We start from the raw sequence: 15,700 nt of genomic DNA, 5'->3' as shown, positions 1-15,700 counted from the left end.
ATAGAGGGACTTAAAAGATTTTATGAGGCTACTATTTTAAGAGAAAAGCAGAGTTATAGGAAGAACTGCTGAGAGACACCAGAGGGACTTCAATAGCTCTGCTTATTATGGACCAAGAAACATCTATGTTTTGTAAAACTAAAAGTGAAATACATTTTTCAACTTTCAACTTGAATTCATTTTCACAAATTCTATTTTCAGTCTGCTTCTTCTATAAGACTAAGACTGTTTATATTGTAGTGACCATTTGCTTTAAACAGTGCTATACCACAGTTGCTTCTGTTCAGGGAGATGTGTCTGACTAGGGTGTAAAGTCAGATATTATAGGAAATGGAAGATGAAGTTTCCCTTCTGCAGACACAACACAGGTTGTGATTTTTTTTACTTGCATCAAATTATGTTCATGTCCCCTCTGGTTTCCAAAAGATGAAGGTGGTATAAATGAGGCTCAATGTTAGGGCTGACTCAGAGCCACAATCCCAGAGCCCACTGCCTGCTGGTAAGAGAGTTCCACATTGGGAGAGTTCACCCAGCTGCACTGGAAGTCCAGGACATAAGCACCTGGGTTGTCTGGCTCCATCTAAAAACAAGCTTCATTTCTGGAGCTCACACTGTGAGAATCTGAATGGGTACGGGAAAAGGCCTTTGCCTGTCCTGTGGTCTAGAAATGTATTTCCTTGGTAAAGGAGAGAGCCCAGCTGTATGAGACTACAAGGCTGAAACAACATGGCAAGTCATATTGATTTCAGAAGACGGCTCTGTGATTAATTTCAGAAGATAGTTTGTAAACCTGGGGTAGAAACGTCTACGCCGCTGATATTAGTCTATATATCCCTTGCAGGGCAGCGACGGACTCCCTGGGAAACCCGGACCACCTGGACCACCTGTGAGTTGTTCTAGGCTTAAAACTTAAAATTCATGTGTTTACTTAAGACTTTTATAACTCAGAGGTAAGACTACATTTAGATGTTTTCAAAGATAAAAGTCTTCTGAATTTTGTGTATAAATATAAATGATAGCCAATGTAGCTTTAAAGAGACCTGATTTGTTCCCCCTTTGGTTCAGCCTCAATGTGCAATGCTCAGATTTGCATACTGAGTGTCTCCCCATCTTGGATTTAGGAACCTGGGTTTGTGCTCCGACTCTCCAATTCCTGCCTCGGGGCCCCTGGGAGAGTTATTTCATCTCAATGTGCTTCATTCACAGAAAAGAGAAGGGCCAGAAAAATAGATCTTTTCCGCTGATGCGAGTTGGTAGAAAATCTGATATTATGCTATATGTGTTTATTCCCATTCATGATGTCTGAGATGCAAGGAGACTCTATTTATGTAGCTCCTAGTGAACAAAAAGTACAAGATGCATCAATGTTTTTATTATTGTGATTGAGACAGATGCACGCTCCGTCAGGGAAACGGTGGAGAGGAGAGGAGCCTCTCTCCGTGGCAAGTCTGCCCTCATGTGGGGCCACGCTCGAATCGCAGCCGAGCCGAGCTGAGAGTCACGCCAAACACCCTTTCCTACCCCACCTCACTGGAATACTTTAGTAAACCAAGCTCACCGTAGAAAGGGCAGAATGGACCGTGACTTTCTGAAGACAATGAGGATTATTATCAGTCTGCGTGCAGTTGCATGCTTTGTAGACGTAAATGAAGAGATTAGCACTCTATTTCCTGAACTTGTTTCCTAAATCTGTTCATCTATGTTACTGACCTTTTCCCTTGACAAGAAAGCAGGACAGAAAGTGTTTAGGGTTCCAATCCTAAAATTCACTCCTTCCCCAGTGGGCAGAACAGCAAATATAACATGAGTTCATGAAAAGGACCTATAATTTTATAATGCACTTAAGATATCTTTGTCTTCCCTCTGAATTCTCCAAAACCATCCATCCTTCAAAACACTGATTAAATGTTTTCTTCCCTGGGAAACCTCCTTTGGAAATCTCAGATGAAAATATCCTTTGTCTGTTCAGGACGTAGCACACTAAAATATAGTAGACATTCAGTCGCTGTCAGATGAATGAGTTAAATAATGAAGTAATGGATGGAGCGTTTTTCTTCCATGCAAATTGTCTTCACAGAACACCACTGGCCACCATCATACAGAAACAATGAAACAGTGACTTCTTCAACTCTTCAACTAATATGTGAAAACTGCAGAAAGGAAAAGACAGATTTGACTATGATTCTATACAAATGTTTAAAAGGAAAGACAAAAGATCCTAACTAAAATTTTCATATGCAAATTTTTCCTAAATGCTAAAATGTATGATTTTTTTAAACTATAGAATAAGTTCTCCTTTAAGTGTTGGTTACTCTAGGACATGTCAATTTTTTTCAAGATGTTCTTATTCTCTTTTGTCCTAAAGAATTTATTTTTGTAGAAACATCCACACAGCATTGTGGATAACGTCATCTCCCCATTTACCTTAATTTTCTATTTGGTATGAAGAGACTGTGGAAAAAAATTACTTTTCAGTAGCCAAATTGTTCCCTATTCACATCTTCATCAGCACTACAGCATTATAGTCTGCAGGTCAGCAGGCTGTAAACAGTTAGTCTAAATTGGCAATTCAGAAACTGAATTTTAATGAGCAAATATTTTCCTCCAAATGGCTCATCTGTCAAACCTGAACATTAATCAAACCCCAGCTGAAAGTGTCTGTCTGCTTCAGGTGTAGCTCACACTCCCTTTTCATTTCTTTCCCTGCATTTGCTTTGGAAAAGCTAAAAATTAAAACGTTGTATTATTTTACTTAGAGTATTAAACTCCCTTTGTAAAATAGAATAGAAAAAAGTAAAAAATAGAAGAGGAATAGTATCATTTGGTAAAATGATAAAATGTAGAGATGCAAAGTACTAACTTTCAAGAATAATTCTGTATCTCACTTCTTTCCTCAGGGTATTCCATTTAATGAAGGAAATGGCATGAGCAGCTTATATAAAATTAAGGTATTTGTATTATATTTGTAATTATTTAAAATCCAGTTATAGACTGCTGTAAATTCTTCTCATCTTTCTCCTTTTCTTTTCTTTTCATTTTCTTTTGAAGGGAGGTGTGAATGTTCCCAGTTACCCAGGGCCACCCGGTCCTCCTGTAAGTACAGTTGTTTATCGTCAAACATACTTGAGCTGAACGACCACAATGAAAAAAAAACAATAAAAACCTCTTAAGTTCACTGAAAACTTCATGTTACAAAAATAGCCCAATTTTACAGCAGAAGAAAATAAGTAAAACCAATTATAATAAAATTGAGAAAATGTAAATAGCATTTTTCATGGTGCTGTCACTTTTTTCATTGCAAATCTAAGAACTAAATCAATGTCCAAGCAATCACTTTTATGAAATTTCCATCCAGTTATATTTTTTCATCTTATTCCTCAAATTCAAACTGTAATTAAAGGAAAACTTGCTAATATTTGTATATGTATTAAAACAAATTGGCCAGTGGTGTTTCTTATTCTGTAAATTTGCTTTGGTCATTATTTGAAAAATGACTTTCCATGTTTCTCTTACAGGGCCCAAAAGGCGATCCTGGCCCAGTGGTATGAATGTTCCCATGTTTTGTGTCATTCAGAATATTGGTCTTTGTTAAATTTTGAAAGAAAAGCATCAGGCAAAATGGCCTGCCTTCTTAGGTGTTCATCCATTAACATGTTAGTGTGACAAGCAGGCCACAAAAGGAATGCCAGCAGTGTGTTCTCTATTTCTGAGATGCATTAGTCCTGATGTTGTCACTGCCCTTGAGGTTTGTCTCTTTCCATCAGTATGTTTTTAAAATCATCCTGTGATGGAGGAAGACACATATAAAGCTCTGATAAATGGGACACTTTCTTCTAATAGCCCTCTTCTGATGATTGATTCAATTTTAAGTAGATTGTGGAAGAGAAATACTTACTGGAAAGAAATCCCTTAATATATCTGCCATCTCCCCAACAAAAAAGGAAGGAACTGTTTATTTGCTTTAAACATCTTAGGCAATTATTCTGCAGGAGATGTGTTTTGTCATAAACCTGCTTATTAGGAGGAATGTATCAGGAGGTTACACTCAGCATGGAAGGAGATCATGTCCTCCCCCGCCTAAAGGACGATAATTGTTCTCAGCATCTTTCTCAACCATGGAGCCTGACTGTAAAAGTTCTGCCAAATTCAATTAGATGCCCTTTATTGCTAGGCATTTTTTCCTGTCATGTCCTTTTCAAGCATATCCTTCATGTTTCATTTGTGTATCTTTTAACCTTTGGGTATATACTTGAAACTCAAATGTACCTAACGCTGAAATAAACGTTCAAACCACTTTCTATTGCCATGTGAAAAAAATTTAAAGCCTTTTCATTATAGTACAGTTTGTTAAAACTCAATGAATAAATTTTAAATCAGCAAAGGGACAAGTCATAACAAGTAATGTTTTATGTCTAAAACATATTTTAAAGAGATGCATTAAAGAGCTGTTTGATTTTATTATTGGGAAATATACATTAAAAGCCAAATTGTTGTCCCCTGAAAGCATTATTTCAACTAGTTAGGATCATATTCTGTAATTCAAAGTGTCCTTTGTTTTACTATTCATGCACCCTGTCTACCCTATCTTTACCTTGAAACCAACTATATGCTTCATTCTAATTTTAATTTTCTTACATCTTGTTGATTAAAAAATGTCCTCCTGGTCTTTCCCTCTCATACTCATATGCACAAAACAGCTTCTCTGAATCATTTAAGAGTACCTAGGCTTCTCACTGACTTTTTGGGAACATTATTTGAAGTTCTTGCATTAATAACTGCAGACTAAGATGAGAACTTTTTAAGTATTATAATAAAGGATAAATTAAAATTTACTGGCATTGACAAGGGGCTGGCAACGAAAATGTAGACCTATTTGAGTAGAATTTGAAGATTAGTCTTCAAATTTCTTAGCTGCAACAAAGGATAAAGAAAACTGATGGAAGCGTGTTCCTTGCTTTTAGAGATGTGAATTAAGTGAGTGAAGCACAAAAACAGAAAACTGCAATCATGAAATTAAATACACATTTAGTGTACACATTCAGGCTTATCCTAGATAGAATTTTGAAGTTACTCTTTTGGGTTCTCTGTCAGCACCATCCTGCAACTCTCATCTTCTCCCACCATCTGTCCTGTAGGGAAAAATAATAGTTCATGCCAGAGAAATAATCCAGGAATGATAGAATTGTAGATCACAGAGCAAAAACTTGAGAAGTCTTTTGAGGTGGGAAATTTATTCTTCCAACATTCTTCAAATCCCATGACAATAGATCTGCCTCACTATTTCTAATCTTCTCCATAAACCTTTCTAGAGGAATATTACCCTTAATTGAATTTGTTATCTTCTGAGGTGCTCCATTTCGTTCCTTTGGTATTCAGTTTATAAGTGATCTTTAATTAAATATTTAATTATTAGCTACTTTCAAGCAATTATTGATTGATTGAGCACCTTCTCTGTCTTAAGGACTGTTGAGAATGTAAACAAAGATAATCAAAGAGTGTGTTTCCTTTGTCAGCAACCTAGGGACTCTTCTACAGAACTTTATGCAGAACAGAATCTGAACTTTTTTTTTAACCAATTGTCAAGTTACACATTAGGGGGCATTTTAAAAGATTTCTGAAACGTAGAAAGCATATCAATTCATATGTTCACTCATTAAGTATTCTGTAATAAGGGCAATGTTGTAAATAATAATGAAGTTATATCCTTGGTAATATTTTTGAAGCAGATTAGAATTATGTATGTGAAAATACACTTACATAGAATACAATTTGAAAACTTCTGTTTCTTCGTGATTATGTCCAAAGCATCCAGTGTCCTAAGAAAATATTTGCAGTAAACATTAATTTATTAACAAGAAGGCATCAAACAACTCCCCACTTTATCTCTTTTTTAACTTAAAGCCCTAGTGCAAGCTTGTCCAACCCATGGCCCGTGGGCTGCATGCAGCTCAGGAAAGCTTTGAATATGGCCCAACACAAATTTGTAAACTTTCTTAAAACATTAGGAGATTTTTTTTCTGATTACTTTAGCTCATCAGCTATCATTAGTGTTAGTGTATTTTATTGGAAGACAATTCTTTTTCTTCCAGTGTGGCCCAGGGAAGCCAAAATATTGAACACCCCTTCCCTAATGCTTTTTTTGTTCAAAGTTAGCAACTTCTTTCACCACAGCTTCTCCCAATGTGTTCCTTGAGGGTCTACAGGCTCCAGTTAGCCTGGGATCATACACTAGAACATGTAAAGATTTTTAAAAATAGAAAACACTAATCTACCCCCTTCCAGTGACTCATCAACTTGAGCAATAACTTTTAGTGTTATTGGAGATAATGATCCTGGGGTCAACTTCTTAAGCATTCACAATTCTTGTCCAGCTGCAGAGAATACTTAAAGATGATAAACACTGCTTTGAGTGCTCCATCTTCATCTACTCTTAAATAGTTTATTCTTATTCTCTGAAAATCTAGCAGCACCAGGTAGCTCACAAATTGGCAAACTTTATTAAAGCCCCGTCTTTCGTTCTAGTTCTTATTGAAATTGGAGTTATCACTGAGCAGAGGGATTCATTCTGATTAGATTCTCAATCAGAATAAAAATGATTAATCAGAAAATATACCTCTCTGGAGAATAGCTTTCACTCTCAAACTATTTTCAAACACCAAATGCAATAATACGTTGCTTAAAAACAGGGCATATCATTTCCTTGCTAAATTACACATCAATGGTTGAGGTGGGAAGGTTAAGCAAAAAATAACTTTGCTTTGGAAACCAATGCTTAAAAACGTTTTGATTATTGCTCCTGCATTTCTTATGTTCATATTTAACAGGGAGAGCCTGGTGCAATGGGGTTGCCAGGATTAGAAGGATTTCCAGGTGTAAAGGTAAGCACAGAAGTTAGAAATGTGTTCATTTATTCAACATTCAAAATTGTTTACTGAGCACCTAATGTGCCAAACACTGTTTTAGGCTAGGAATATATAAAGGAACAAAACAGACAAAAATGGATGTACTCATGGGACTTACATTCTAGCAAAAGGATATAGAAACTAAAGAATAAACATTTTAAAATTACATCTTATGGTTGGGGCTATGGAAAAAAACAAAAAGTAGATTGGGTTAAGGAGGATTAGGAGTGCTGAGGGGGTAGGAGGGCAGTATCTGAGCAAAGACCTGAAGGAGGTGAGAGGGAAAGCCAAGTCCCCTCCAGTCTGGAAGAATAATGTTCCAGGAAGAGGAAACAGCAGGTCTGAAGAGCCCGAGACATAAGATGTCCTGATGTGTATCCAAAGAGACCAGGGGAGGGAGTGAGGGAATAGTGGTAGGAGATGAGGTCAGAGCGGCAGGGGTGGAGGTGAGAAGTGGACTCCTCATGTAGAGCAGTGCTACTCAATGTACAGCCAGTGGAGAACCAGTGCCAGTCTGCAGACCCTTTGTTATGGGTTCGGTGGCAAGGTTAGTACAGAGACTGAGAGTAAGCACCTAAAAACATGTCCAGGAATTAGTCTAAAATGTCTAGCAAGCATGTGATGGTAGAATTATCTTTGTTCATGATATATTAGAAAATAAATAAGAGATTGCTCTTTTACCGCAGGAAGTTTGAGAAACACTAATAAAAAGGGTTAACAGTCATTGTAAGGCCTTTATCTTTCACTCTGTGTAAAATGCAGTCATCAGTGGTTTCTGAGTATTGGCGTGAGGGAACTTGCAGCCAGAGGGTGTGCAAGAGTGGAAGTAGGGAAGCCAGTTAAAAGATATCCAGTAATCCAGGTGCCAGTTGATGTTGGCTCAGATCAGAGAAGAAACAGTGGAGACAGTTGCTCCTACAATATAGTGAAATAATAATTTCTCTGGTCAAGGTCATCCATGACCTCTACATTGCTAAATCCAATGTTCAATATTTGACCTTTCTACCTGGCCCCATCCCCATTCTACTTGACCTATCTGCAGTATTTGAGACAGGTGATCACTCCTTTGCCCTTGATTCATTATTCTCTCTTGGATTGTAGGATGCCAAGTTTTTCTCCTACCTCCCTGGTTACTTCTTAGTCTTCCTTGCTCCTTCTTCCTTTTCTTCTTGATCTCCTAATACTGGAGGGCCTCGGGGCTCAACCCTTGACTCTTTTCTCTTTCTAAAAACTCTATTGTCATTCCCTTGGTAATCTTATCTAGTCTTTTCCGGCTTTATGACAGCATCTCTATGCTTAGAACAGCCAAATTTATATCTCCACTTAGACTTCTTTTCCACACTCCATACTTTTATATCATACTGCCTACTCAATACCTTCACTTTGCTGTCTAACGGATATCTCCAAATTTGCTCTCACGTACAAAATTAAACTCCTGATAATTCCACCCCTTCAAAATAGGCCTTGCTCATAGCTGTCCTCATTTCAGATGATGTCCACCCTATTTTGCAAACTGCTCAGGTCATAAAACTGAGGGTCCTCTTTGACTCCTCTTCATTCTGTAATAATCCAATCAATCTGAAAATCCCATCAGTGCTACCTTCAAAATATATCCATATTTAGCAATGTAGAGGTCATGGATGACCTTGACCAGAGAAATTATTATTTCACTATATTGTAGGAGCTACTGTGGACTTGAATGGATTTAAGAGAGAACAAGGAAAGAAAATAGAGACAGCAAGTCAGTATAAATAATGCTCACAGAGTTTTGCTGCAAAGGATAGCAAATAAATAGGCCAGAGGCTACTAGAGGAAGTAGGGTCAAGGTTTTATCAGATAGATTTTGAAGATAATAGAAATATCAGACTGCTTATATGCTAAAGGAATGACTCAGTAGAGGGGAAGATGGGGATGATGATGCTGGAGAGAGAGGAGAGAGTGCTCCACCAATGTCTTTAAGTAGCCTAGAGGGGAGGGGACCTAGTGCATATATGGAGGGTTTGGCTTGAGAGAGAATAGTTTATTTACAGTGAAAGGGGAGAAAGCAGAGTATGGGGGCAGAGGCTGATAGGTGGGAAGATGTATTGGATGGAGTCTACAAAAGTTGTTTTCGGATTGCTTAAATTTTCTCAGATAAAGAGGAAGCAAAGCCATTATCCGAGAGCAAAGTAGGGAAAGAGGTTGGGGATTTAGGGAGAAGGTTCTCTAGGAAAGAGAGAGGGTTCAGGGACCGCAGAAGTGTGATTACTGCTCAGCCCTAAGGACCCTCTTGAGGTTCATGGTCATGAACAGAAGTGAGATCTCTCAACAAGACTACATGTGCTGGCAGGGCACAGTGGCTCACGCCTGTAATCCCAGCACTCTGGGAGGCCGAGGCGGGCAGATCACCTGAGGTCAGGAGTTCAAGACCAGCCTGGCCAACATGGTGAAACCCCATCTCTACCAAAAATTAGCCAAGCATGGTGGCAGGCACCTATAATCCTGGCTACTCAGGAGGCTGAGGCAGGAGAATTGCTTGAACCCAGGAGGCAGAGGTTGCAGTGAGCCAAGATCGTGCCAATTGCACTCCAGCCTGGGCAACAGAGCGAGATTCCACCTCAAAAACAAACAAACAAACAAACAAACAAACAAAAAAACAAAAAAAAAAACAGGACTACATGTGCTTTTCCAGCCGTGTTCAGACATTCAGGTAAAGACACAGAATAGGAGGGGAGTTGGATTTAAACAATGTTCTGCTTTTGACAGGTGAGTACTGGAAGGAAGAATGAGACAATACTCTTATTGGCTTATTGGCATGCACAAGGGATTGATTATAACAAGTAACCATGGTATTTTAACTAGGCAAAAAAGAGGAAGAGGCCATCCAGGGAGTGAATAACAAGTGTGTACCATCAATGGATTAGGGTTTAGGGGTTCAAGGTACTCAAAGAGTGAATTAGAATGATGTGGAATGGTGGTCCAAAGTTGGAACGCATGAAATTGAGATTATGGATGGGCAAAAAATATTTTTATTGACAAAGTGCCAGGTGTAACTATGAAAATAAGAGGCAAGTTCGTTCGAGGATAGTGGTTAAGGAATGAGAGAAGTGAGGCATGCAAATATTTCATTGAATGAAAAGTTCTAATATATTAATTTTAAAAATGAAAATTTCATAATTCAAAAGGAACAGAGGGAAATTGATGTGTATTGCCTGTTTATGTCCTTTACCCAATTTTTCTATTAGTTATTTTGATGATGGTTATGCTTCATATATTAAAGACATGACTTCTATCTTATGTGTTGGAGTTTTCATCCTAGTTGGTCTTTGCCTTTCATTTTTATGTTGAATCTTATTGTAAATATAACCTTAATGTAGTCAAATCTAACACTATTTTTCTTTATGATTTCTTGTTTTGCTTTTATGCACAAAATGACTTTTACTTTTATTTTCAACCAAGATCAGAGTGTCACTAATACATTCTTTGAACTCATTTATAGTTTATATTATTTTATTTTATATAAATCTATGTGGAATTCATATGGGATATAATATAAAGAGAAGAATCAAACTTTTTTCAAAGAAGTTATCCAATTATTAGAACTATTTGTTAAATAAAATCCTATTATAAATGCTGGTCTGTTTCTGATATTTCTGTTATAGTATATTGATATGCTGCTTAATCTTATGCCAATATTCCATTATAGCTTTATTTATTATATGTTTAAATGTTGGTATTACTAGTATCTCTTTATTATTCTTTTTTTAATTTTTTTATCCTCTCAAGTTATCCCAAGTAAACTTTAGTATCATTTGATCAAACTGCAATTTTGTAAGAATTGCATTAAATTTATAAATTAGTTTAGTTAGCAATGACACCTTTACAACATTGTCTTGCTCTCCAAGAACAAAGCATATCTCTTCATTAAATCAAGCCTTTCATGTCCCTGAGTAAAGTTATGAAGTTTTTTAAATTCAGTTTCTGCCCAATGAAATTGCCATTTTATTATCCCATATATATAGTCGTTAGTATTTTTAGCATTGTCAGCTTTATCTAAAATATCACATCGGCTCTTAAAAGGAGTTGAGTCACTCTGTTGTTCAGAGCAATTCAAAGGATCTTCTAATTGGCCAAATGAGAACTACAAATCATTAGCTGTAGATCGTTTTATTCTAACTCTACATCCAATGAGACAAGGATAGGAAAAGCTTGTTGGAAGACACTCAAAGTGCTTAATCTTTTAAGTAAGAGTAATTATCTTTTGAACATGTGGAATAAAAATATTGACTGATTTTAGCTATAAGTATGTAAAGGGACATTAAAATAGGTCACAGAAATGATAACATCTATGCTTGCTTTCATTAAAACTATTATTTACTTTAGTTTTATGGAAAATAAAAAAGCTGTAACAAGTTCAGCTGGCAATTAGCCACTCAGTTTGCTATTTTTCCATCTACACACTAGCTTCACCCCAGCTAATACCAGTAACACTTATCAGATCCAAAGGAAAGCTTTACCAAATCCAAATTATTATTTGAGAATTAATTTCATAACTAAAGACTTCATTGATGTCATTAAAGTAGCAATATTTTTAAATCCCAACAGGGAGATCGAGGCCCAGCAGGTCCCCCGGGAATAGCAGGGATGTCGGTGAGTTCAGATTATTTCACATAATTTTCACAGGTAAACGGTTCTATCTCCATGATACACCTGTGGCCAGGGATCAAGACGGGCAGGCGACCATACCATAACTCCCATGGCATTAGGTTCCTAACAATTCTAGTTTCATAAATAATGCCACCTGTATTTTCCACCTCCAGAATCCTCTATTTCTTAATTTTTTTTGTTTGTTTTTTGTCCTCTTTTATTTTCTTCCCAAGTCATTTTCATGGAGGGGAGAGGAAACCCAGTTACTATACATTAATTTATGAGCACAGCTTTGGAGAGTTTATTGTGTTTCTCTATTCTTGTCATATTTCAAGGTTTCTCAGTCTTCAAAAGACAGAGTTCTTATCCTCAGGCATGTACTTCAAGTTCCTTGTATTAAGCTGCAATCTGCCTGAGCTATTCCTTAGCCCGGTGTTATTAGCAGAGCTTTATTGCTGCTAATGTTTCCTCGTAAACTGGCCCTTCAATCCTCTCAATCATTTTTGTTGCTCTCTAGTGTCAAACGTTTTAATCTCATCAAGGTCTTTTCAAATGAATAGGAAGCGCTCCAGGAAAGGCTGAAATTATTTCTCTGAACCCTAGAGATCATTCTGATCTTCATTCATGATGCTCTAATTAAAATTTTGTGGTCATGCTTTATGAATAAGAGGCCATTTATCCTCTTGCTAGGTGCCCCTGCAGGGCAGGTGCAGGATAACATTACAGTCAATGGAAACCATGGGCTTATATCACAAGAAAATAAGAAGATAAGATAAGGGCCCTAAAATCACCACCCACAGTCACCCACTGAAATCTACTGACAGCCAACACCACCAAAGTCCTGCTCATCACCCACTGCCATCCCACAAAGTACTCACAGCCACTTTGCTTCACTCCATTAACTCCTAAGTCTAACAACACAAAATAGAGCCTCATCCATCATCTGCATCCTTTGTAGATGATGACATTCCCTTACTTAGCCATTATAGATCAAGTCAAATATGTCTATGACTGTAAAAGTAGCATGAAAATATCTTCTTTGAAAAGCCCTTCCAAATTTTTTATAAAAGGAAGTATTCTTGAAAGTTGACTACACACTTAATTCTATTCCCTCACCACTGCCCCACTCACAGCCATTCCCAGCAACGTATTTGGAAATCGGTTTCTGGAAGTATCCTCAGAGAACCCTTACAACCTGTTCCTCTTATACTCACATCCTGTGATTTGAATTTTTGTTTCCTTGTGACAAAATAAAGCTTAATTTTTTCATTGTATTCACCCAGGTGTGTCTACAAATTACATTTTGCTGTTACCCTAAATTAAGCTTATCTTCTAGGAAAAAATACTGGCCACCATTGAAAATATTTAAAAGATGTGCAACAGTGGCAACAGGCAATCCAAATGAGAAATTCCAAATATGTTTTTCAAAGAGGCAGCATTATTGAGATAGAGGCTAGCCTGCCACTTAGTTGGATGTCTAAAATCTGATATATTTACTTAAAAAGCAGTTTTCATATGTCATAATTAAAAACATAAACTGACTAGGCACAGTGGACTCACACATGTAATCCCAGCAGTCTGGGAGGCCAAGATGGGCAGAACACTTGAGCCCAGGAGTTAGAGACCAACCTGGGCAACATGGCAAAACTCTGTCTCTGCAAAAAGTGCAGAAATTAGCTGGGCACCTTTAATCCCACTGCTTGGAGGCTGAGGTGGGAGGATCACTTGAGCATGGGAGGCAAAGGTTGCAGTGAGCTAAGATCGTGTCACTGCACTTCAGCCTGGGCAACACAGCAAGACCCTGTCTCAAAAAATAATATAAAATAAAAGCATTGACTGACAATTACATAAATAGGAAAGGGTAAAAATTTTACATACTATAAATACGTTCAGTTAAGGATGCATATTTGATTTTTATAACTGGCCCTTCTGTGACTCAGAAGATAAAATCATTAAAAGAATCTAGAAATAGACTATGGTGATGGCTAGATCACAGTGTGAATGTACTTAGTGCCACTTAAGTGTACACTTAAAAATGGTTTAGAGGGTAAACTTTAGGTTATGTATATTTTACCATGATAAAAAATTTTTTTGAAAAATGGTGATTGTTCTAGTTGAAGCAAGGCTGGGGCCTGCCCACGCAGACACACTGGTCACTCAGCTGATTACCAAGGGGACCCATTCCTGCTCTTCTAGAACAGACCAGTCTATCCCTTTCCAGTATATTCAGGGCTAACCAGGGATTTCCCCTAGAGCTTCTTTCTTTGCCTTTCTCTGAGGATGGCATGTGGATTTGCAGGAGGAAGTGCCTGTGAGTGCTGGTGGTGGGGTGGTGGGGCTTCCGGTCAGCACGCTCTCCCCTGGATGCTCTGAGTTCTCCACTGGTCCTACCTGACCTTAGGGATGACTTCCGTCAATGTCCCTGATCTCTTCATCTCATATCCCAATGCCTGAGCCCTCCATACCCGCCATGTCCCACAGTAAGAATCTTCAGGACGTTGGCCTTCTCAGCTCTAACACATCTTCCCACTCAGGCCCCCAACAACTTCAGCACACACAAGCTATGGGGACCCAGGGATGCTCTCTCTAACTCTCTGTCTGCCACTCTGCTTTGCCACTCAGCACTGTATCTGTACCTATGGAGGGATCTTCTTCCAGAATTCTAAGCAGCAAGTCGGAAAAAGCCCATTTCTTTTCATATTTCTCCAAAACCTACTTGGCTTTCTCAAGTCTCAGCCCCACACCTACATCCCACGTCGTCCGTCTTTCCCAGCCACATTAGGTCCAAGGGACAGGAGGTGGTTCCTTCTCAGAGGCAACCCCACAAGCCTTGCCTGCACACTTGGGCCTTGTGTGCTTTCAGTCTCCACTGGACCATCTGCCCCTCTCATCCCTTCCTGTGGTCTGTCTGCTCCAGGATCAGTCGTCCAAGCCATGGTGTAGTGACACAAACTAATCTGTTTCTTTTCCTGCGAACAAAACATGGCTTTTCAAATCAAACATGATTTTTTCAGGTTGTCTTACTATGAGCTTAAAAACTCTCTTGTGAAACTCAAAGCCTAGAAAAACACTTCTTTGATGCTTTGTGCGCATTTCTCCACTCCCAAAGTAAAGAGAAGCTTCCAGGAAAATAAGCACAAGAGGGATTTCCAATAGTGATGATACTTTGGGCTAATATTTTCAAAAGTATTCTCCTCTCCTACTCTCCACCATCCACACAAATATGTATTCAAAGAACTGCACCCCAGTCTGAAACTTACGGCCTGTGGAGTTGACTATATGTTCCCCAGACTCTGTTCCCTTAGAAATGCCACTTTATTTATTTATTGAGACGGAGTCTCACTCTGTCACCCAGGCTGGAGTGCAATGGCATGATCTCAGTTCACTGCAACTTCCGCCTCCCAGGTTCAAGTGATTCTCCTGCCTCAGGCTCCTGAGTAGCTGGGATTACAGACATGTGCCCCCATGCCTGGGTAATTTTTGTAATATTTTAGTAGAGACAGGGTTTCACCATGTTGACCAGGCTAGTCTCGAACTCCTGACCTCAAGTGATCCACTCACCTCGGCGTCCCAAAGTGCTGGGATTCCAGACGTGAGCCACCACACCTGGCTAGAAATGCCACTGGAGAGCATCATCCTTGGGAGCACTTTAAACTCAATTAGGGTTGGGGGACGAGAAGCGTATGGTGTCATTCAGCAATTTGGCTCCTAACATTTCTCTTCAATTGCCTTGCCAGGGGAAACCTGGAGCCCCAGGGCCTCCAGGAGTTCCAGGGGAACCGGTGAGTTGGCAGTTGCTTTCGTGACAGTTGTACTTGTGTTGTACTTGCATGCAGTTTTAAAACATTTCTTGGCAATTAATTTTTGTCTGTGGATGTGTTTATAGGGTGAGAGAGGACCTGTTGGAGATATAGGTTTCCCTGGACCAGAAGGACCCTCAGGAAAGCCAGTAAGTACTTCTTACTACTTGAAATATGCCACTTAGAGAAATGCTCTAACATTACCTCCTCATCTACCACCTCAGAAATTCTGAGATTTGAATAAGCAGTTTCCAAGAACTAAGAAGATTGTGCAGATGGATTTTTGATGGCATGGGCAGAAGTTCTCATTGAGTTCCCTAGATCTGTGTGTGGTATCTTTATGTCTTAAACAGTGTTGAAAACGGTGAGAGT

At 38.6% G+C, this 15,700-nt stretch overlaps 1 protein-coding gene across 1 annotated transcript in view; it reads left to right on the top strand.

Moving 5' to 3' along the window:
* COL19A1 (collagen type XIX alpha 1 chain) overlaps window positions 1-15,700 on the top strand; it is a 342,793-nt gene that overhangs the window by 298,882 nt on the left and 28,211 nt on the right. Inside the window, 8 exon segments of the mRNA XM_017859765.1 lie at window positions 842-886; window positions 2,898-2,948; window positions 3,049-3,093; window positions 3,516-3,542; window positions 6,825-6,878; window positions 11,487-11,531; window positions 15,266-15,310; window positions 15,415-15,477. Of these exon segments, the coding sequence (XP_017715254.1) occupies window positions 842-886; window positions 2,898-2,948; window positions 3,049-3,093; window positions 3,516-3,542; window positions 6,825-6,878; window positions 11,487-11,531; window positions 15,266-15,310; window positions 15,415-15,477 (375 nt within the window).

Source organism: Rhinopithecus bieti, unplaced genomic scaffold (assembly GCF_001698545.2).
Source record: "Rhinopithecus bieti isolate Rb0 unplaced genomic scaffold, ASM169854v2 scaffold_50350, whole genome shotgun sequence".
Lineage (NCBI taxonomy): Eukaryota > Metazoa > Chordata > Mammalia > Primates > Cercopithecidae > Rhinopithecus > Rhinopithecus bieti.
This window is presented reverse-complemented; position numbering and strand designations above follow the sequence as displayed.